This window comes from Camelus bactrianus, chromosome 5 (assembly GCF_048773025.1).
Source record: "Camelus bactrianus isolate YW-2024 breed Bactrian camel chromosome 5, ASM4877302v1, whole genome shotgun sequence".
Lineage (NCBI taxonomy): Eukaryota > Metazoa > Chordata > Mammalia > Artiodactyla > Camelidae > Camelus > Camelus bactrianus.
The window spans coordinates 53,643,232-53,667,419 of NC_133543.1; the positions used below are offsets into that span (position 1 = coordinate 53,643,232).

At 40.0% G+C, this 24,188-nt stretch overlaps 1 protein-coding gene across 2 annotated transcripts in view; it reads left to right on the forward strand.

Annotated features, from left to right (window-relative positions):
* The window catches only part of ITGA6 (integrin subunit alpha 6), a 76,369-nt gene that overhangs the window by 29,999 nt on the left and 22,182 nt on the right, over positions 1-24,188 (forward strand). For both annotated transcript variants that reach the window (XM_074363887.1, XM_074363888.1), the window contains exons 2-11: positions 3,701-3,825; positions 5,476-5,555; positions 6,914-7,169; positions 8,854-8,985; positions 12,122-12,332; positions 12,990-13,183; positions 13,329-13,417; positions 14,115-14,233; positions 21,026-21,124; positions 21,387-21,448. In XM_074363887.1, the coding sequence (XP_074219988.1) occupies positions 3,701-3,825; positions 5,476-5,555; positions 6,914-7,169; positions 8,854-8,985; positions 12,122-12,332; positions 12,990-13,183; positions 13,329-13,417; positions 14,115-14,233; positions 21,026-21,124; positions 21,387-21,448 (1,367 nt within the window). The remainder of the gene's footprint in view (positions 1-3,700; positions 3,826-5,475; positions 5,556-6,913; positions 7,170-8,853; positions 8,986-12,121; positions 12,333-12,989; positions 13,184-13,328; positions 13,418-14,114; positions 14,234-21,025; positions 21,125-21,386; positions 21,449-24,188) is intronic.

Below are 24,188 nucleotides of genomic sequence, written 5' to 3' on the forward strand. Positions count from 1 at the left end.
AGGTGCTTCCTTACCTTTTCTATGACTGATTTTATCTGACTTAACTCCACCTGATCCCCCTCTCCCTGCAGTCATTGTTTTCCTGATTTTTCTGTAAGTGCAGTCCCAGGGAATGGGGTGCGGCTAGAGCACCCCCCCCCCCGACTAGTGGGCATCCACTCTTCCTCCTCTGGCTGCCCAGATGGGGGCTGAGGCCACAGAGCACCCCTGCCTCCCTCCATATGAATTCAGGCAGATTCGGAAGTGGGCTCACTGTGCCAGCTGTCCAGGGACCTGGGAGGAAGGGCAGTGCTGGGGACACAGGAGGCAGGGTGACAGCTGACGTTATTCTCCAGAGGTACATTTCTCTTATTTTGTCAAGTTCTCTTTTCCTATGTGTTGCCTGCCCCTACCACCAAAACAAACAAACAAACAAAAACAACCCTTCCTACTGCTTGCATCTTTCTGTGTGGTCAGCTTTCAAGTGCAGTGGCCACCACAAATAAAATGGGAGGACTTCTACAAGCACTAGGCTCTTGTAGCACACAGGAATTCTTGTTGCCATGGCCCCTACAACCAGCCAGCAGGCTGGAGTTAAAGGTCTACCCTGCCATGCACGCGTGTTAGAGGCCCGCCCTTTAAGGGTCAGGGGACAGTGGAAGTATGCAGGGACCAAGGAGGGAGAAACCCTCCCCACAGCCAGGGGAAGAGGGGCTGGAGGGAGCGGCCCGCTCTGAAGGACTGCCCACGTAAGTGGAACAATGTCCGCAGCTTTTTCAACAACAGGAAACCCGGAAGCACCTGTCCCCTGACGGGCACAACCCTCAGTGGAGGCGGGGGCTCGAAGTGCTCCGCAGATGCGCTTCTGTGACCCTTCGCACCCTAATGCGGAGCTCCGCGGACCAGGCCGCCCAGCCCCAACCTTGCTGCATCGCCGATCCCCCCTCCTCCATTTCCTCCGGCTCCTTCCCTCTCAGCCTTTGCACGTGCTGTGCCCCTGACCAGGCCACCTCCAGCTCATGTCATCGCTAGGTGACACTCTTCCTCCCCGGCAGGTTTGGCGCCCTCTGGACCGTGCACAGCACCCTGCCCACCTCGCATTGCCTCTGCTTCCCTGTGGTTTAAGGAGCCGCTTGTGGATCAGGCTCCCGCAGGGCCAGGGCTCTGCAGGGAGGAGGCAATCCTTATGCACCCTAGGAGGCTCTTGGGTGTGAAATGACTAAGTGAACGAGTGAGCGAGTGAGCGAGTAAGTCAACAGGAAGGAACAAGCTGGTACCTGCCTTCCGTAGCTGGTCAGCCTCCTTGGGCGGGGTTGAGGAGCGGAAGTGGTCAGAGAGGATACGCAGTAATAACCTTGGAACTCCTGGCCTGTTCTTTATGGCCTTCCCCACTGGAGTTGGTTACCTTTGCAGGAAAACTCCTCCCCACCTTCACCCCACCCATCTGCAGTAATGCTTTGACTCTGCCTTCCCTCACCTTTCTGAATTACTGATTCAGAAAGTGAAACAGTTCTTGTTTCAGTGTTTCATTTGTGTAGGTTTTGCCCTTTCAGCTAAATTGCAAACACCTTAAAATCCTGGGTTTTATTTCCTAGAAAGTGATTTAGAGGAATGGAGAAAACGTTACTCCAAAGTAGCTTTTTTTCCCTGGCTACCATCTGAGATCTTACTTACCCTCCTTCCAAATGCCTCTGTTTCCTCATCCGTAAATTTAAGGAGCTGGACGCACTCTCTGGTTCCTCCAGTGCCAACATCCTGTGCTTCTGATCTCAGCCCTTGGCTTGTTCCTCCCAGACTCTGGGACGGGGTTCCTGCCCCACACCTGCTGGGTAATTGAACTTGTTCACACACAGTCTAGGCTCATTCACCTCTCAGTTATTTGTCGGGGCTCCTGGGATCAGGGATTACGTTAGTGGAATAGATGGAGGGCAGCTCTCGGCCTTGCCTCTGCCTGGAAGCTCCAGGCACCAAGGACCGCACCTTGGTCCTGCCCAGTCTCTGCTCCAGTTCTGTACCTTGGTGTTTGCTACTTCGTCCCTTAAATGTAGGACGGATTAGAGGTGGAGGCTGATGGTGCCGTGCTATCTAGGGCTCTGAGAGGAAGGATGGTGCTGGGGATACGTGTTCCCACGTGAGCCAGCCCTCATTTTGTTAGACCCACTTCACTGGCTCTCCATGGGCAGAGTCTGGCTCCCCTCTCATTTCCTGAGTTCATTTCCATCCCATTGTACCCAATACATTGCATTGGTTTAAAAAAAATGTACATCCTTTATTGGGATTGCAGTGGAGACAGAGGTGGTAGGGACTGTCATTTGTGGGGTTTATTGTTTGTTTTTGTTCTTTTGGCATCTGATATTTGTGAGTTTCTTGAAGGCCAGGAGTGGCTTTTCTGTTTGGGAGTTTGTTGTCTGTTCACTCTTTTCCCATCCCTTTTCCCTGACTCCAGCCTTGTTTCTCTTTCAGCTCTGTTTCTCTCTGTCAGATCAGGTGTATGTTGTTTCTTTTTGTTTCTTTTCCCTGTTGTTCATCAGTCAGCCAGATCCCAAAGGTTGCAATACTGATGGTGAGTAAAGGACATTAACGAAAGGCAGGCAGCAGAAAAGTAATAGGTCTCTAAAGATCCCCCTGGCTGGGAAACTGAGCTTTTAAGCATTGTGGCTTTGGATTAGGAGCCCCTCTTACAGGAGATGGCAGGAACCCTGGGGCGGGAGGAGAGAGGGAATATTATGATGTCTAGTACATAAATGTTATTCTCAGACCCTCCCTGCATCCTTTGTGGAGGCTGATGGGAAGATAGAGGGAGGAGCTTGTTGGAGATGACCGGCGTCCCAGGAAGTAAGAATCGATGCAAAAAGAGGCTGCAGAACAGAGCAATTTGGTCCAGTTTTTTCTTGGGCAGAGGTTTGGTTCTGAATCAGTATTGTTAAAAGGTAAGCTGAGGCATAGTACAAATTTTATAAGTTTTTCTGAGTAAAAGTTGGCGCAAATCAGGCAGTGTCAAACTGGAAGTGGTTAGGAGTGCTCTGCCCACAGGAGCAGGGAAAGATTTAAAGAAAGTAAGGGAGCAAAGCAAGGAAATTATTTAATCGGCTGTGGCTGTTTGTGATTAGTTGTCCTCAGGGTTTGGTTTTGTAACCTTGAGGCATTTCCAGGCTGAGATCTTGCTTTGCTTCCTTAGTCTGCTACAGAATTAAGGTCACGAAAGTCTCATGGCCTCCTAGTTCATTAATTTAACAGTCTGTAAACGGAAAGTCTCAGGGATAGTCAAAATTACCTTTGAAAAATACCTCAGGAAGGCGTAGTTAGAAGTGGGTGTATTATCGGTTGTTAAGTTTGGTGTGACCATTTTTTTTCCTCCAGTGTGGGAGTGTTTGTTTTGTCTGAGTTCCTCATGATGTCCTTGTCTCAGATGTAGGAGGCAAGCCCTATGGGAAGTCTGTCTTTTAAAGCACCAGCCACACTCAGCAGAGATACTGGTACTATGGTAGTATGATGCTGATATGTCTGCCTTGTTTCAGCAGCCACACTTCCTGTGCTTGACTTGCGTCAAGGTGTGTGTGTGTTGCATGAACCTGTCACAGGGCTCTGCCTTTACCCTCTGCAGCAGAGAATTAGGGGTCTCCTTGACAAAGAATAATCCCAATATCTCTTGCTTCTGACTAATTGAAGTGTTAAATGCAGTATTCAGCTTAAATCTCCATATTCTCTGTTTTGTCAACAGGTTGCTTGTGGGGGCCCCACGGGCAGTGGCCCTTCCCCTGCAGAAGGCCAACAGAACAGGAGGCTTGTACAGCTGCGACATCACCTCCCGGGGGCCTTGCACACGGATTGAATTTGATAATGATGGTGTGTTCTTCTGCACTTGCTCAGGGTTCTGATCATCTCGCCTGTACCCCACTTGCCCTTTCCAGGAGGAAGGAAAGAGGGGACAAGGATTTATTCTTGGAGAGAGTATCAGCCTTGACTGTTTCTTGCTTGCCCTGAGAACATTTACTTTCTAAATCACTTGGGCTGCAGGATGTTTGCTGCCCCTCCTGACTTGCTTTCTAAACTGATACAGTGTATTGATGTTGCCACCTAGTGATGCGTTTCGGTTCCACAGGGGATTGTAGAAAAACTGAATTCAGAGCAGGGAAGTAAATTGTGCACATCTTGTACTTGGCAGCCAAAAGTTCTCATTTGCTGTTAAAAAATATTTGTGAGAAAGACTATGTGAATATCAGATCTCTCTAGAATGAGAACTGACCAACATGGATAAGTTTTGCCCTACTATCTATTAGACAGAGGTTTGTTTTGTTCAGACTCTGTGTGGTAGGCAGAGCAGTTAGTGTCCTGAGAAGCTCCAGACAAACCTAATTTGACATACTTGGTCTAAGGAGATTTGCTGATTCATGTTTATGTTCTCTTTTTCCATCTTTTAGAAACTTTTTTTTTTTTTTTTTTTTTACTGATTAGAAAACAATACACGTTAGCTGTGGGAAACGTGTAAATGACATTGAACTATAAAAAAGAAATTTCAAACCCACTGATAATCGAGACATAATCACTCTAACATTTTGGCTATTTTCCTTCTGTTAAAGTTGTTTACTTTTTAATATTTTTGTAATGATTCAAGTAAAAATTATGCCTGCCTTCTCATTGAGGAAGGCAAAAATTTGGATGTAGGGTCATAGAGGAGGTTCAAATCGATACTGAAATGAGCACACGGTGATATTTGTGGTTTTTCTCTCTCGCTCTTTTTTGTAGGGAGGAGGTAAAAAAAATCACTCTCTTTTTTGCATTCATAGAAAGATACCAAGTGAACCTGAGGCTTTGTCTTCCCATCGCCAGTAAAGAAAAGAACAGTTCATGCTGTTAATGTAACAAATTTGGGAGTATGTGAAGTGCCTACTTCTTGTTAGTTTGGATGGTAGTTCCAATTTGGAAATTAGATTTTTACATTGTTGCTTTAAGGGGCATATGTTGGAGGGCTTACTCCTTAGTCTTAAAACAAATACCTTTTTATACTTGACCCTGCAGGTCAGAGGGTGAAGAGCTACCAGGTAGAGATATGTATTTTATATAAAGAATTTTATGAAACATTCATACTAATAACCACTTACCCATATTCTTAAGATGAGAAGTAATTCTTCTAGAGTGAGTAACTGAATTTTCTAAGTACTTAGACTTGGAGTCAAGGTAATTTAGAAGCTATTTCTTATATATATATATATATATATATATATATATTTAATTTTCCTTATTGAGGTATAGTCAGTTTATAATGTGATTTCTGGTGTACAGCACAGTGATTCCATTTTATATATATAATAAATATATAGAACATATATATTCTTTTCATATTCTTTTTCATTATAGGCTATGACAAGGTATTGAATACAGCTCCCTGAGCTATATAGTGGACTTTGCTATCTATCTTATATTTTTATTCATTTATTGGTTCATTGTGGTGGCTTTGAAGTCCTGTGTGTATGTAACCTGTGCTTCTTTCCACAGCTGACCCTTCATCAGAAAGCAAGGAAGATCAGTGGATGGGGGTCACCGTCCAGAGCCAAGGTCCCGGGGGCAAAGTTGTGGTGAGTGTGTCCATTCCACAATGTCCAAGTGCCTGCTGTGTACCAGCACTGAGCTTACAGCAGTAAACAGAACAGGCAGAGCTCCTGCCTGCATGGAGTGTACATTCTAGAATACTGACTGCTTTAAAGCAGGAATTGTCAAGTTTCAAGAAGAGGTCAAAGCATTATTTTTCCTGTGATTCCTGATATACTTTGAAACAGCTTTGCAACCTGTTTTTCTGAAGAACTTTCAGATTCAAAGAACTTTAAAAAAAAAACTTTGAATATCCTTAAAATTCTAGATGGTCTTTAAAACAAAAAAGCAAAACAAAACTAGATGTGGTTTTTGTCCCAGGAATGATGTAGATGAGTTATAAAAAATGTGAGAATGGACATGGAAAGTAAGATCCGATCATGGATATACAAGATGGCCTTGGAGGTGCCAGGCTAGATTATGATGATCTTTTGTGTCTCTTTCAAAGTTTGCTTGCTGTAACAAATTTATATAGAATTTTGAAAAAAAAAAAAAAAAAGAGAATTTCACTGAACATTGAATTTTTATAGTTAAGGAGTTGCATTATGGGAAATTGACTTGGACATTGTATTTTCAGCCTGTGTTGCATGGAGGGTGACCATGAATGACCTATAAAATTAGAGATTATTTCATCTCTCTTGGCAGTGTAATTCTCTCTGCCTTTTTTTTTTTAATTTTGTGGGGAGGAGGTAATTAGGCTTATTTATTTTTGGAGGAGGTACTGGGGATTGAACCAGGACCTTGTGCACGCTAAGCATGTGCTCTACCACTTGAGCTATACCCTGCCCACCCCTACCCCCCACCTTTTAAAATAAACTTAATCTTAGAGTTTAGAGGCTAAGTTAGTTTGGATTGGTTATAAGGAAATAGTGTGGATAAAAGGGAAATGTCTTTGTTTTAGCTGTGTTTGTCTGATCCCTCTGAAAATAAGCCCATGATTTCTCTCCTTTGGAACATGATTACTTATTTTCACAAATAAACTGATGTGAAGCTTTATACAGCCATTAAAAGCCAATTAAATTGAGAAGATGAAATAAGGTGTTGCCCATTGTTTATGTGGCAGGTACATTGACAAATAATTGCCTGGATTACAGATTGACGTTCAGTATTTGGATTGGAGCGTTATTCTCTGAGTGAAGCTAAGGCAGAAGTCCTATGTTAGATAATGTCTCCCTTGTGACACTTTGTGGATGATTTACTGGTTTTTGGATCCAATCTCAGGATGAGGACGCATTTAAATCCCATTTAGATTTAGCCTCTTTACTATTGACAATTTTACCAATTTAGAATAAAAAACATAAGGTTTGCAGACGTATATGGGCTACTTTCTTCCATCTGTTTGCAGACGTGTGCTCATCGATACGAAAAAAGGCAACATGTTAATACAAAACAGGAATCCCGTGACATCTTTGGAAGGTGTTACGTCCTAAGTCAGAACCTCAGGATTGAAGATGACATGGATGGAGGAGACTGGTGTTTTTGTGATGGCCGACTGAGGGGTCATGAAAAATTTGGTTCTTGCCAGCAAGGTGTAGCAGCTACTTTTACTAAAGACTTTCATTACATTGTGTTTGGAGCCCCAGGCACTTATAACTGGAAAGGTATGACATGTATTTATAGTAATAGATTTTATGTGACTACATAATTTCTAGTCTATGCACCATAATTTAGTACATTTTAAGTTAAAACAAAATGTGTTACAAGGCACTTGTGTGTTATAGAAATAGGATAGGATATTAAAATATCTAAGTTCTGATTTTTAAAAAGAAATAATGGTGGAAATATATGTTTTAAGAGATTTTAAAACATGATGTTTTAAAAACCAGCAATTTATGTTAATGTAAGTAGTTATTTTTTTTCTGTAAGAATATAATTAACATGGGTATTTTTTGCTGTTTTACATTTGCCTGTTTTCATGAAGCTGAAAGTTCTAATTTTAAGGTAGGGATCTGAAAACTGAGAAGAACTGAGTATTGTCATGTGCAAATAACATATTAATACAGAATTTTGTTTCATTATATATTAAAAGGCTGTGTTTTGCAAAAACGCAGTAGAGTTAGAAGGATAGATGACAAATTAGGGAGTTTTGAGATGCTAACTTCAGATAACTTGGGGAAAAGTTGTTTAATGGTATTATTGAGATGATACCTTGATGTGGGTAAAAGGAGACGTTGGGAGGGAGGGAGGGAACAGAATGGCCCACATTTTTTGCCTGGATGAACCTGGTCAGAGCTCCTGGAATAAAAATTTAACTTCTCTGAAGAAATTAAGCAGATATAGGAAACCACTGTGTTATAAAGGACAATTAACCTAACTCTAATCCATAATGAAAAGAAATGCATCTGATTTGAAAATAAAACTTTTTTTGGAGAAAATTTATTAAAATAAATTCTATGTTATAACATTTTCACTAGTCAGGAAAAATTTAGGATAAAAAAATCTCCAAGTTTTAATTCTAACTATTAGAAACGATCCTTGAGAACACCTTCCTCTGTATGTCATTTACTTTGCGAGTAAAGTTCCTTTGGCCTCCCTACCCACAACCGAGTCTCTCATAGAACAGTGTTAGTCAGGTGTTCTTGACCCAACTGAAGTGTCACATTGAATTTAGAAAGAATTTTATTTTAGCAAGAATAGATGCCCTACATGTAAAACAAAACAATAAAAACATCCACCAATCATTTATGCTTTAGTTTATGGAAAACATGTCTTAATCTGTTTTATGAACTCTGACATAAGATTTTACTATTAAAAAAGAAACCATACAGTGAGTTTACCATATGAAATCTCTTTTCAATTATTAGTTGTAAAAATTTTATTGAAGATTTTAAATCTTTAGTCAAAGTGATTTGAAGAAAAGATCAATATATTAATTTCACTTTTATACTATAGACAAGAAGGTAAATTGATTTAGAATGATAGAAAATGTAAAATATGCCAGGCTCATATAATTTTTAAAAATGTCTTCTGTAGGTTTGCTTAACTAAGTAAACATTCCATTTCCACCTAGTTTCATGGCGTTAGAAAGATAATTCATGAAAATGCATGGATTGTTTTTTTATTAGTGGAACAGATTTCTTTGATGTAAACATTTACATGAACATGATTTTTTTTAACATTTCATAACCTCAAAAGTCATCACTTTCTTCTGCCTTTTCTTCCGCCGAACTTTTCTTTCTGTGCTTAGTGGTAATGTGAGGAATGTTTATCACGAACCATCTGTTTTATTTTGTTTCATTTTCTTTCTTTTTTTTTTTTTTATTTTTTTACCATTTCACTCTTTAGGCATTGTTCGCGTAGAGCAAAAGAATAACACTTTTTTTGACATGAACATCTTTGAAGATGGGCCTTATGAAGTTGGTGGAGAGACTGACCATGATGAAAGCCTAGTTCCTGTTCCTGCTAACAGTTACTTAGGTAGGAATGAGAGTAGATGGCATGCCTACCTCTTCAGACACCTCTATGGGACGTTACTGTCACAGGACCCTGTACTTTTAGGCTGAGGACAGGCCAGGTGGTCTGTGGCTGCATTTACTGGAATGTAAGCCTTGGAGATCCTGAGGTTCCTGACTGATGCTTGGGATCCTTCCCCTCTCACCTGAGCTCCCTCAGGGCAGGAGGAAACCTACCATCTCCTGAAGTCTTCTGTCCTCCCGTACGGAGGTCTGTTTCCTGAGCTAATAATTGGCCTCTGTCACCTGGAAGGGGCTGTTCATGCAGCCACGGTAAAAGTGCATGGACATTATTAGCGGGGAGCTGAGCTGCCTTCCTTCTCCCTCAGTGCAACTTTCTAGAGATCCTCTTTAAGAGCTACATTTCTGAAGTTACTCTTTCGAGTGGCAGGTCAAGACCTCCAGGTCCTTCCCTTGTGATTGCCATTCTCCAAGGCTTGGCCTTGCTTCTGGATGGGCCCTCTTGTCACAAGGCCCCTGGCGGGTGGCATGGGGGCTTTCCAGCCGAGCCTGAGCAGGACTGCTAAAGCAGCTTGGAGGACACCCAGATTGGGTCTAAGTGCCAATTCCTTAACTCCTAAGGCTTGTTTGCATTACTAATGGGTGTCCTAAATTATTCATGTGCATTATGGTAATTACACAAAGGCTTTTAAAAGCTTTAATTCTTGGTATGAGCTGACATAAAGAATAATTACTGTGCATTTCTTGGAAAAAATATAAAAAATCTCCTAAACCTAAATAGTAACCTATTCTTTTAAAAAACAGAAACGTACCCATTTCTAGGGATATTACTGGAACAATGGAAGGTTAAAAAAAGGGAAAAAATAGATGTAGATCTAAGAATAATTCTAAACAAGGTATTAGTAAACATACTCTTAAAAAATTATTCTAATTATATAGATAATGTATCAACAATACTGTTAATTTAAAAAAGAGAACTTTTCAGAAACTCTGCCCCTCCTCCCAAATTAAAAACTTGATGTGAAGGCACAGAAGGGAGAAAAGAAAAGTTATGCTTATCACTTTATGTTAAATATCTACCATGTATTGTAAATAACATACTATACCTAACTGCTTTATAGGTCTCATTTGATCCTCCCAACAATATCATAAAATAAGTATTATTTTGCTGATGAAAAAAAAACCTGTGATTTAGGGAGATTAATTCCCTAGTCCAAGATTACACCATTAATAGTCCCTCAGCCAGGGGAAGAAATTCTTGTGGATTTCTAGGGCAGAGTGGGAAGCAGCGGGGCGTGTGAATACTGTTAGTGATTTTGCAGGTTAGGAAGGGGACACAGGGCTGAGTGGTTTGTAGTCTCAGTTATTAAATAGGAGTTTTCAAGGTAAAATATTTTTCAAAGTAAATATTCTCAACACACCATTATTTTATTTGAATGTATTTTAACAGCCAACTTCTCTTCAAATGCTTATTTAGAGATTCATTAATGATATTTCAATTTTAAAGGCTCTGGTCAAGAAACCAACACTTTGGTCTTTAAGGTAGATGTCCATGGATTTTATAAACCTAGTTTCTATTGGAACATTTGAAAATATGAAACATTTTTTATTAGCCACATTTGCCATTTTAGGCTGGATTTCCTTAAAAAGGGATGCCTGCCGGGGAGGGGGTGGTGGTCAGGTTTGTACTGTTAGGTTTTGGTTGTCCATGCTGTCTGTGCATCTGTCGTTTCAAAAAAAAAAAAATCAGTGGGTTTTAGGAATAAAATGATCTGCTTGAGATTTTGGAAGCTGGCAAAGAGGGTGGCTTGCCAGATGTTGAGGTGGCCTCATCACCCAGCAAGAACAGCGGTAGCTATCTCACCTCTTACCAAGCATAATTGCTTTTTCTTCAATCTCTTCCGTCCCGTGCATGTGTACAGGCCTGCTGTTTCTGACCAGCGTTTCCTACACAGATCCCGATCAGTTTGTTTATAAAACACAGCCTCCCCGGGAGCAGCCCGCCACATCCCCTGATGTGATGATGAATAGCTACCTAGGTTTGTGACCTCTGAGATGACAAATAAATTGTCTTGGTCATGGTCATTTAAGAATTTTTTTTTTTGATCCATACAGAGCATAAATCTTTTTATTTTCTATTTCATTTCAAGTGAAGCACACGTAAAAAGCATGCCACGGTCGAGGCTCTGCCGCCAGATGGTTTTCAGAGCTGGAGTCCATCGGGTTGCCCTTTCCTAAACTTGTAGCTCATCATATTTTCCAACCCACTTCACAATTTGAGAACTGCAGCGGTAGTGGTGACGCTTTTCATAAATAAAACCCAGTAAAAAGGGTGAACTTATAGTATGCTGCATCAGCCCCACCTTTCTGTAGGAAGATCTGATGAATTTGAATGGTTTTGATCTCAGTATTTGTGATCTGACGTTCTACCTGATGCTTTGTAATGAGGTGCTCGAACATTTTTCTGCCCCCGGAACAAGTATGCAATTGATACAGATGACAGCTTGCTCACCTCTATTGTTTATGCTAGGTTCTCAAATACCCTAGCTCATCTATCATGGTTTTGTTTGCATGCTTGTGTCTGGGAACTAAGTTGGCCCCAAATAATGAAATTCTGTCTCTGATATGTTAATGATGTTAGCATTTGTTCTTGCCTGACGACTAAGGAGCTTGATGAATATGGAAGTTACTAATCACTACATTATAGTAAAACCCTATAATGTGCTCAGTTATGCTATGTCAGGTTTTATCTCTGTATATATGATGTAACTTTTCCACAATAATTCAGTGTCTAGCTTGATCTCCTTACCCAGCAGTTTGAGTATTAAAATGGGGTTCAAACTGATTCTTAAGATGCATGAATACTTCATGATTCAAGTTACACAAAAGCTAAATAGCATAGATGTTTTTCCTTAAAAGGCTTAATAACATTCCCATAGAAAGCAGTACGGTAACCTGCTACTTTGTACCTGTGTCAAAGCTCTTGACTCTGAGACTCTTACATATCTTAGGTGTGATAGCTGGTAGGAAGGGTCAGAAGAAGAGGAGTAGGAAACAGAAGGAGAAAGTAGTGATGGAGTGACCAGTTAAGATACTGCCTGAAAAACAGAGTTGATGTGACCTGTGTTTTGTTTTTCCAGGCTTTTCTTTGGACTCAGGGAAAGGTATTATTTCCAAAGACGAGCTCACTTTTGTATCTGGTGCTCCTCGAGCCAACCACAGTGGAGCTGTGGTTTTGCTTAAGAGAGACCTGAAGTCTGCACATCTTCTCCCTGAGCACATATTTGATGGGGAAGGGCTGGCTTCTTCATTTGGCTACGATGTGGCGGTGGTGGACCTTAACAGAGATGGGTAAGAACCTCTTAGGTTATTTGAAATTTGCAAAGAATTCGTGGCTACTTTGGCTTCAGCAGGTCTTGAGAAGAACCACCCTTTCAGGTTAGTTGATGGGAAGAGTAGTTTTGCTGCCGGATTTTGCCATCCTGTCACATCTTCACCACTTACATTCAGGCAGCAGATACTCATTACCCTCCCCAGGGTGTAGAATTACATTTTCAGTTATGTCTTAGGATCATGGGTCCATGAGAATTACAGTTTGCAAAGAAATTAACTCAAAAAATGTCCCCTGTATGGTTTTGCTCTGTGGTTTCTTAAGGGGCTGTTGAGCGTCCAGAATGCCCTGTTGAAAGTAGGGGTTGGTGACAGTCAATACAAAGGTCTCTGCGGCTGGTGGTGCCAGTTTGGGTCTGTGGTAGAGGGTGGAAGGTGGAGGGGAGTGGAGTCTTTACTGGGAGTCTCTCTTCACTATAGATGTAACTTGGGAACTGGCTTCAAGTTCTTATCCTTGATATTTTGGAGGATGTTTATTATGAGGCTACCTTGGTCCAGATTTGAGGTCCTATTATTATCACAACTCTTTGTATCCTTAGTACCTGGGCTGGTGGGATTCTCCGTAAGCTCGCTGGTGTTTTAGCTGATGGTTCACAGTTCCTCTCACTATGTTTTCAGGTGGCAAGATATAGTTATTGGAGCCCCACAGTATTTTGATAGAAGTGGAGAAGTTGGAGGTGCAGTGTACGTCTACATTAACCAGCAAGGCAGATGGAATAATGTCAAGCCAGTTCGTCTCAATGGAACCAAAGATTCTATGTTTGGTGTTGCAGTCAAAAATATTGGAGATATTAATCAAGATGGCTACCCAGGTAGACAATAGATTGGGAGATGGTCACAGTTTATAGATAATTTGATTGTGTAAGATAGGGAGTACTTAATGGCATCTTACTTTAAAACATTGTATTGGAATGCTTTTAAAATGTAATGTTTGTTAAAATGTGCTATTGTCAACAGATATCGCGGTTGGAGCACCCTACGATGGTAAGGGGAAGGTTTTTATCTATCATGGATCTGCGAACGGAATAAATACCAAACCGACACAGGTAACCGGATAACCTAGATTTCTACAATAAAGGTCTCAGCATTTTGCTTTCGAACGGAGTGTTTAGGTTAATGTGACTTTTCACACTAATCATGTTTTATTTACAAGTCTACAATAGTATGAACTTTGTTTTTATAAAAAATATATTATTAGAAGATTGGAAAGATATGAATGCAATGACCTGCTTGTTTTCATTGTAAAATTTCTTTGGTAAATTAGAAATCAAAGTAAGCCAAAGAAAAAGAGCGTTCTATCCTGACAGCATAAATAGATGGAAATGAAATACGTTTCCTTTAGTAGCGTACTGGAGATGAAACTGGATGAACATTAAGAGATGATTGTAATTACATGGAGAATTTAGACACCAAAAGCTAAAAACTGTTTTGGAGAAAAGTAAGTAAGACGTTTGGAGGGCAGGTAGAAAGGTTTGGTTTGAAATACCCTGATTAACTTAATATAGTACACAAGCTCATCAGAAATTGGCTCTTTTGTTCTTTGAGATACAACATACATCAGGTTACTTTTATAAAACAGTGTTTGAGTCATGTGTATATTTATTTTTAATTTATTTATAATTTAATATGATTTATAAGTAAACTTAAATTTCAGTTAAAAGAGACTTATGTATCTTTTTCAAAGCATGGATAAGAGGCTCATTCTGGGGCCCAGTGTCCATTCTGATGCCCTGTTCCTTTCAGATTCTCGAGGGTAAATCACCTTTTTTTGGATATTCAATTGCTGGAAACATGGACCTTGACAGAAATTCCTACCCCGATGTTGCTGTTGGTTCCCTCTCAGATTCAGTGGCTATTTTCAGGTGTGTTATCTCTGACTTCAGTTAAGCATACTCAATAATCAGCTTACACTAGAATTTTTTTTACCTTTGAGTTGAAATTTGTAACAACTATACTTCAAAGGCAAAGGTTTGTATGAATTTTGAATATTTTTTTCTTTTGAGAGTTGTATAACAATGGAATAAAAACCTATTTTGTAAAACCTTGCTATAATTTTGAACTAATTTTTTAAAAAGATCAGACTTGTTGAACATTTTTACTTGTGAATATATTTCAAAACTCCTTTTCATAAAAATTGAAACACATAGAAAATTTGAGAGTATAAAGAATACAAAGAAGGAGATAAAAATCTGTATTTCACTATCCATTACTGAACTCCAGAATTTTGGTTTACACTCTTCTAGTTTTTAATTTTCTGTGAATATACATGTGCGTTTAACAAAGTTGAGACCGTCAGGTACATAATGTGTACCTGCATTTGTCAGTTTGTAACGTACAATGGACTTTTTCCATGAATGATTTTATAATGTAACTTGTCCCCTGTGTTGAGTACTTTTCTGAAATGAAGTTGAGGGCTGTCTGAGACATCACATGGCTGGATCATAGTTTATTTAACAACTGCCATACTGTCATTGGACGTTTATGTTGCTTTCCAGGTTTGGTTGTTTTCTCCCATGATACACAAAGCTGTAGTAAGCATCCTTACTTTTGTTCATGTCCTGGATTATTTCCTTTTTTTTTTTTTAATGTTTTTTATTGACTTACAATCATTTTACAATGTTGTGTCAAATTCCATTGTAGAGCACAATTTTTCAGTTATACATGAATGTATATATATTCATTGTCACATTTTTTTCTCTGTGAGCTACCATAAGATCTTGTATATATTTCCCTTTGCTATACAGTATAATCTTGTTTATCTATTCTACAGTTTAAAATCCCAGTCTGTCTCTTCCCACCCCCCACCCCCTTGGCAACCACAAGTTTGCATTCTATGTCTGTGAGTCTACTTCTGTTTTGTATTTATGCTTTGGTTTTTTTTTGTTGTTTTTGTTTTTGTTTTTTTTGATTCCACATATGAGCGATCTCATATGGTATTTTTCTTTCTCTTTCTGGCTTACTTCACTTAGAATGGCATTCTCCAGGGGCATCCATGTTGCTGCAAATGGCCTTACGTTGTCGGTTTTTATGGATGAGTAGTATTCCATTGTATAAATATACCACATCTTCTTTATGCAGTCATCCGTTGATGGACATTTAGGCTGTTTCCATGTCTTGGCTATTGTAAATAATGCTGCTATGAACATTGGGGTGCAGGTGTCATCCTGAAGTAGGGTTCCTTCTGGATATATGCCCAGGAACAGGATTCCTGGGTCATATGGTAAGTCTATTCCTAGTCTTTTGAGGAATCTCCATACTGTTTTCCACAGTGGCTGCACCAAACTGCATTCCCACCAGCAGTGAAGGAGGGTTCCCTTTTCTCCACAGCCTCTCCAGCATTTGTCATTTGTGGATTTTTGAATGATGGCCATTCTGACTGGTGTGAGGTAATACCTCATCGTAGTTTTGATTTGCATTTCTCTGATAATTAGTGATATAGAGCATTTTTTCATGTGCCTATTGATCATTTATATGTCTTCCTTGGAGAATTGCTTGTTTAGGTCTTCTGCCCATTTTCGGATTGGGTTGTTTATTTTTTTCTTATTGAGTCATATGAGCTGCTTATATATTCTGGAGATCAAGCCTTTGTTGGTTTCATCCGCAAAAATTTTCTCCCATTCCGTAGGTTTTCTTCTTGTTTTGCTTCTGGTTTCCTTTGCTGTGCAGAAGCTTGTCAGTTTCATTAGGTCCCATTTGTTTAGTCTTGCTTTTATTTCTTCTAGGAGAAAATTTTTGAGATGTATGTCAGATAATGTTTTGCCTATATTTTCCTCTAGGAGGTTTATTATATCTTGTCTTATGCTTAAGTCTTCGATCCATTTTGAGGTTATTTTTGTGTATGGTGTAAGGGAGTGTTCTAGCTTCATTGTTTTACATGCTGCTGTCAAGTTTTCCCAACACCATTTGCTGAAGAGACTATCTTTATTCCACTGCATATTCTTGCCTCCTTTGTTGAAGATGAGTTGACCAAAAGTTTGTGGGTTCATTTCTGGGCTCTCTGTTCTGTTCCATTGGTCTATATGTCTCTTTTTGTACCAACACCATGCTGTCTTGATGACTGTAGCTCTATAGTATTGTCTGAAGTCTGGGAAAGTTATTCCTCCAGTCTCTTTCTTTCTCTTCAGTAATGCTTTGGCAATTCTAGGTCTTTGACTGGATTATTTCCTTATGATAAATTCCTAAAAATGGGTTGCTAAGTTGAAGGGCATGTGTGTTTCAAGATTTGTGATGCAGATTCACCAGAAGGACCTCCAGAAAGGCTGTGGTGATTTACCCATCAGCTTTGCCTTCATCCCTTATCCAAGTGATTCTATCACTGCTGGAAATCAGCAGTAAAATTTAAAAAATTTTTAATTTAAAAAGTAGCACATTCTTGTAAAAAAGTTAATGTAGAATTGTAGTTAGTGCAAGTTCCCCAGTATTCTTTTCTTCCAAGAGAAAACTTTTAATAGTTTTGAGTATCTCTCCACTTCTAGGGCATCATCAAAATGTTCTCTATTCTGGTTTTTAAAAATTATAATCTCTTTCAGTTCTCCCTCCTTGGTAATACAGATACAACAATCTTACTCTTTTTATCAGCTTAATATTATTCCATAATATGCATTTAATGAATCTTAAGTTGATGGAATTTTCAGATGGTCTCTGACTTTTAGCTGTTATAAACAGTGTGCTATTGTATATATCTCTATGTAATGGATTTTTGTTTTTGCTTTGAAGAAAAATTCCTTGAAATAGAATTACTGGGATAAGGGTTAGCACTTTTTTTTTCTTAGTGCGTATACCCATATAAAAGTTGCAATTTATGCTCACAGCAAAAACCTACCAGAGAGCCGGCTCATTTTTTTCACATTCTTACCAACATTGAACATGATGAATCTGTTTATTAAACAAATTTTTGCCAGTGTGACATGCGATATCATCTTTTGATTGAATTTGCATTTCTTTGATCATTAGTAAGAATGAACCATTTGGTGGGTTTTTTTTTTTTTTTTCAGGCTATTTGGCTTTCTTATCTCAAAAAATCTCTTTAAAGAAATCGGCAATGATGTACAGTGAAACCCTAAGTGAAAAAGCTATGGGAAACAAAAGCGTGCCATATGTTGGTGCCATTATGGCCCTGTATTCTTCCAGGAGGCTGGAGTGTAGATGTAGCCTCTATGTGTGAAATAACATCCTAAGTAAAACCCCTGGGGATAGGAAATGACACCAGGGCACTTCTGAAGAGAATTTTATTTAAAAAAACCAAAAATACTGTATGTATATAGAATATTGTGGGCAAATGGTTTTCTGATTAAATGGCAAGATCTATGAAAGCCGTTTTATGTGAAAACTAAGAACCGCAAGAGAAGTTAACAGATTTCAAAAGTGAGAGACGTGAAAACAAGTGGAGAAGACTGTATCTGGGATATTAGTGAGACCAAAGGAGGAAGTAAAAAAAAAAAAAAGTTAACTAAATGAACCTGTGTTACTGCCTTTATATGCCTGCTTCTCTCTGTTCATGTAGGTGTCAGGTATTAACTTTAAAATAGTCAGCGTTTTTAAAAGGTGGAAGAGTATAGTATAACAACTATTTTGGCAAAGCTTCCATCAAAAACAATGTGAATGTCTGGTTTTAGTGTGAGGTATAGCCCTCACGTATCAAGAAGACTGGAATTCCTGTAGCAAAGTTTGGTCACCAAGTCTTTCCCAGCAGATAACCTATCTTTAGTCAGTTGAATGTTTGCCTCTGTATAGAGCTGATATTTTAATATCCTTAATTTCCTGTCCTCATAAGTAGGCTGACTATGAACCCATAATCTTGTTCCTTGTTTCCTCAGATAGTATGAAAGTAAATTTCAAAAGCCTTTGATAATAAGGAGAGAGCCAACACCCTTATTTTATAAACAAGGAAGGCAGGGGGAGGGTACAGCTCAGTGGTAGAGCACATGCTTAGCATGCACGAGGTCCTGGTCTCAATCCCCAGAACCTCCCCTGAAAAATGAATCGGTAGACCTACTTACTCCACCCCCCACCCCATCCCCACCATAAAAGGAAAGCAGAGGCCCAGGGCTTGCTTGGGCTTTTAAGGGTGTATCCAGTGAGAGCAGTCTAAGTCTTCCCAACTTCAGTCCTGGGTATTTCTCCCCTCTAAATCATAGTAGTACTTCAGGGTAGTTAATAAGTAGATGCCAAATTAAACATCAGACAGCTGAGCCAATATGATTCGCTTTATGTATTAAAAGTCATTTTTTGTGACTCATATAATGTGCACTCAAAATAGTGTGTTTTGTGTTTAAAAGCAGATATAAAAAAAGGATTTAGGTAGAAGTGTATGTTAAAATAGTTTCTTTTGAAATTTGTGTTACATTAAAGCCACACCTGTGGGATTGCTCTCATCTTTAGGACTATATCTACAGGCACACCTCATTTATTGCTGCACTTGTGTTTTATTGTGCTTTGTGGATACTGCATTTTTTTTTTAACAAATTGATGGTTTGTGGCAAGGTGCCATTTTCCCAACAGCATTTATTCACTTCATGTCTCTGTGTCACATTTTGGTAATCCTTGCAGCATTTTAAACTTTTTTCACTATTATTATATTTATTACGGTGATCTTGGATGTTACTGCTACAACTTGCTAAAGGCCCAGATGCTGGTTAGCATTTTTTTAGTAATAAAGTATTTTTTAATTAAGGCATGTACATTGGGTTTTTTAGACATAATGCTATTACACACTTCATAGACCACAGTGTAGTGTAAACATAACCTTAAATGCACTGGGAAACCAAAAAGTTCAAGTGACTCGCTTTATCATGATCTGCGCTATATTGCGGTGGTCTGGGACTGAACCCGCAGTATCTCCCAAGTGTGCCTGTGGTTTGTATCTTAGGAATTAGCAGCTGTCTAAATGTAAAATAACAATAGAAGGGTAAACAATTAAGATAAAGGGAAATGAAGAAACAAAATGTGGGCAGCATTTGCCCTTTTATTGGCTCCTGCCTTCTTTATGCACCCTCTCTAGCCCACTAGTAGATTGATTCCAGAAGCTCAGACTAGCTGTTTGGAATTTGGAATGCATTTTCCTATCGAAACAGTTTTCTCCAGGATGGCCAGGTTTACAACAAGCCCACTGAAGTTAGTGTGACTGAATCTCTGTAGTAATGAAACCATAGAACCCGGTCTGAGTTCTGCCTGGGGAGCGACAGAGGAGAGAGGCGCGGTGGAATCTCCCCACCCAACTTGCACCCCCAACAACCATACGCTTGGGTTTCTTGTGCCTGAGGCCGATGTCGAGCCTGTGGTGACCCTTTGGCTGTGGGGAGTAGGGAAAAATATGTAAGGGAGAAAGGTGATGTTTTTACCTGGTGAGATGGTCTCAAGGTGTGGATTTAGCTTCTTCCATGTTTGTGAGGCTTTGCTTAAAGAGATGTTGTGGGGGTAAAAAAGTTGTAGTCAGTCCCCACAGCAGGACAATGACTTAAGGTTGGGGATGGGCGACTCCGAGGGAGGAGAGGAAGGGCAGATGTTTGTAAGATGGGGACCTGTAAGTTCAGGATTTGTCTGGATTTCTAAAATTCATGTGTATGTAGAAATCCTGACAGCATCCCAGGTGTAACCTTTTTGGAGGGTTTTTAGCAAGATTACTCAATTCAAAGTACATTTTTTTTTAAGATCAACATAAATATATTATAATTTATTACCTAATTATTTACCTAATAGGGTAACAAAATACAGATTATTTTAAAATCTATATTTTGCTAATTCTGAAATCATTTAAGATTTCTTTTTAAAAATGCATATATTCTTTGACTTGGAAATTCTGCTTAGGAATTTATCCTACAGGAAATGGGTGTATGTACATGGATACATAGTTGTGCATATGAGGATGTTTGTTAGAGCAGAAGGCCTAAAAAAAATCAGTGTTTACTGATTAGGGACTGGTTAAATACATGATGTTACACTGGCATACGCAACACCACCAACTGTGAAAAGCAACCAGATATAAGACATCTGAAGTAGTAATGAATGAGGAAGAAAAGCAACATATGCAGAACAATAAGCATGAAAAACTCCCACTTAAAAAAATTTGATACATGTTCTTGTATTTAATTTTACAAAATATTTTTTTTTAACAGAAACAGACTGATAATGTCTGGAAGGACTTTCAAGGCTTCTTGGGGGTTTGCCTGGGGAGAGACATATTTGCCTGAAAACTCTGAAACTTTTACATATTGCCCATTTTATTTTTAAAGTTTAAAAACTTACAATTATAAAGCATTTTATAATTTTAAAGAAATGTTATACTTAAAATTTTTATGAATACTGTTTAATCAGGTTTTAAACTGTGTCTGTTGAAAGTTATCTTCTTTATCAATTAGGGGGGTGGAATCACATGTGGAGACTTCTTTTTGCTGTAGGTTTAAAAAAAAATTGTTTTTAATTATTTTACTTTTGGGCAGGGGTTAGGTTTATTTATTTATTTATTTTAATGGAGGTGCTGGGGGTTGAACCCAGGGCGGTGTACATGCTAAGCACACACTCGTACCACTGAGCTAGACCCTACCTCCCGCTGTGGTCATTAAGATACCGCAGGGGAGGATGCCATCTCATGTATGAGCTCATCTTACGTTCCTGTAGCCAAAGGCTGAGCTTGTTTTCTACTCCTTTGTCTTCAGATCCAGGCCTGTGATTAATATTCAGCAAACCATCACAGTAACACCGAACAGAATTGATCTCCGTCAGAAAACGTTCTGCGGGGCGCCTAGCGGGATATGGTGAGCGTTTGCGCCGCGTCCCCGTAATTCCCCCGAAGTTCCCCCGCAGTTTCACGCCTCTGCTTTATGGCGACCTTGATGCCCTGAGACCCAGGGATGATTGAGAGAAATGGGCAAAGGGAAGGGGAATCTGTCAAGTCAATATATAACGTTTTACTCATCATTAGTCCCTGGGAGGATTTGAGAGTTGGGGAACACGTTGGAAATTTTTTTCTGGGATAGTAATGCATCTTTTAAGAAATATGTGTTTGATTTTACACAGCCTCAAGGTTAAGGCCTGTTTTGAATATACTGCCAAACCCACTGGTTACAATCCTTCAATAAGTAAGTATCTAGTACTTTAAATATTCTATCTTTTCTATCTGCCAGGTTGGAAGTCCTACATACGTAATAGGAAAATAAAACTGTAATGGCCAAAATGGGTTCGTAAATTCTTGTTTAAAGACTTAAGTCGATCTGTTATCTTCTCTTTAATCAGGAGGGTGAAGCACAAGAGGGGAGAAATTCTGCATTTGGTCCCCATTTGAATTTTCCAGAGCAGATGCTTTAGGACAGAATGCCTTGGAAAAGTACTCATTTGCTCCCACAACCGTTTCCTCCATTTCTGTCTTTAAAAAGCAGTGTGGAAAATTGGTTTTGTGGTTGTGATGTGGTGGACTGCATTGGAATAATTGCCAGTTGATAGTCTCTCTGCTGCCCTGTCCCCGCCCGGAGGCCCCCCCGAGGCTAGAACACCCAAGCCCCCAAGCTGTGGCCCCAAGGGCAGGCGCTGGGGGAATTTGAAGGCTGGCCTTGAGAACTTAGAAACTTGGGCTCTGCTCCCGGTTCCAAATGGTGACCCTCCTACAAAGCAAGCCCCTTAACGTTTGAGTTTTTATTTTCCTATCAGTTAAAAAAAGTGCCTCTGATAGGAATTACTACATAGGATTGTGGTGGAGATCAGATGAGATAAGGGGGTAAAAGCAGGCTGTCATGTATAAGATCTTACTCTGTTTCCTTTTGTTATGTTAGTCATATGGACCCTGTTCCTGGCTGGGCTGGGCTCTCTGCTTGGCAGGGGAGATTCTTTTTCCTTCTGGGTTCCTTCCTAGAAGTAGTGAGGCTGAAGCTGAGATCAAAGCAGCACAGGCTTTATTCAAGGACTGAAGAAGAATGGAGGAGTGGGAACTCAGTTCACAGAGTCACTTCTCTTTGCACCCACATGGGGAGAGGGACTCAATTTGACTTAATTTTGCAGAGTAAAGACAAAGGGTAGAGGAGCCAGGCTAATGGGGAGGCATATGCATTAGTCTGCCCGGGAAGTGGCAGGGCTTTCTGGGGGAGTGGGTGCCACCCTCTTTTTATCCTTCTTTTGGTCTGTAATGTCCAGTCAAGGCAGCTGGTAGGTGTGTCATTTAATATGTTATGTAGTAAAATCAGCAGATGATGAGACTCGGGGTCTGATGGAGGTCAGATTGATTGTCATCTTGGTCCCAGCTGGTTCCATCTGGTTTTTTGGTTTGTGGCATCCTTTCTCATCTCTGGACCCTTTAACTTTAAGATTGGTGTTAACTCCTGCTAGAAGTGATTGTTGAAGGGTTTTGAGCAAAGACCTGGTGCAGTTCTGGCAACACTTTCTTCATAATCCAAACAGGAGTTTTGTCACAAGTTTTGACAAATGCTTAATGATTCTCTAACAATAGTGATGATCACCAGGGCCTTCTCTGGTTTGTCTTAGGAGCAGCCGTACCTCCTCAGGAGTAAGCCATCTGCTCCAGCTCCAGAGTGAAGGTGGGGGCCTGGGAATTTAAAGGAGGAAGTACAGAGAGTGGTCCCGGCGGCTTGTATTCTGGTGTAGCTGTGCCGCAAAGGCTTTCTGGAAGGATGAGGTGGCTCTGTCCTCGTGGTTTTCAGTTTTTACTCCACCTTGAGGAGTAATGAGTTCTCTCAGGGTTTCTCCATGTTTTCTAAAGTATGACTGTTCTCTGTATTAAAAGGTGTCCCTTTTAATATTCCCAAAATTTGACAAATAAGTCTGTCTTCACCCAATCCACGTTGTCATAGGCCCACTTGGCCTTCATCTTCCCACATTTTAAGCTGTCCTCGGGCAGTTCCTCCATTTCCTCAATCATTTTAGGCCCCTCTTCTGCTGTACCGTCTCCCCGTGGGATCTCTGGACCTTGCGTGTGGTGAGCGTGGTGTGCGCTTAGTAGGACTTTATGCATGGACTGTGTTCACTTTGCCTGTTATGTAGCTTCTATTTTATTGAGTATAGAGAATACTTCTTTGTGTGGCTTTTAATGACAAAACATATTTTATGATTTCTCACAATCTGTCATCCTCTCGATATTGTTCTTGTCATCTTTACCCAAATGCAATACTTTACACTTGGCAGCTTGGGTGACGGGCCTTTTACCGTTGCATTTGGAAGTAGCCCAGAGAGACCAGGAGAAACAGTGATTCTTTGACCAGACAAAGAGAGGAAATGGAGACGCATTTTTAGTCTATTAGTCATTTTCTCAAACCACTCTCCGTTTGCCTGTAGAAATGAAATCTCATCAGAATACTCTTGGTCTTCCCCCAGATCAGTCATTTATAGAAAATAAATTACAGATGTTCTGCTAGCTTTAATGCTGCATTTGACACCATGTGGGTTAATATTAATATTTTCTATTTCTATAACGACTCCATTAACCAAGTGTTCATGGATGGCCGATTATAGATAGAACTTTTTTCTCTGAAGGCATTGAGAGAAAACCTGTTTTCATCTCCTGTGCTTCCATGGCATTGGGAAACTCTAAATCAAACTGAGTGGAGCTTGCACAAAGCTGCAGAAGTTAATACATCTAAAATCTGTCCCCCGTGTCAGAGTGAGAGCTTATTGTTTGACTAGGCTGTTTTAACTCAGCAGTCCTCAGATACGGTGCTCAATACGTACAGATATTTATAATTGAGCCTTAATGAGTATTCTAGTTGGCTTGCCCCTCAAAAGGTCAGCAGAGGCGGCCAGCAAGGATTTTAAGATGATGTGAACTGTCTGGAGGGTTAGGAAAGGTTGGAGTTGGTCTGGTAGATAAACGGTTTT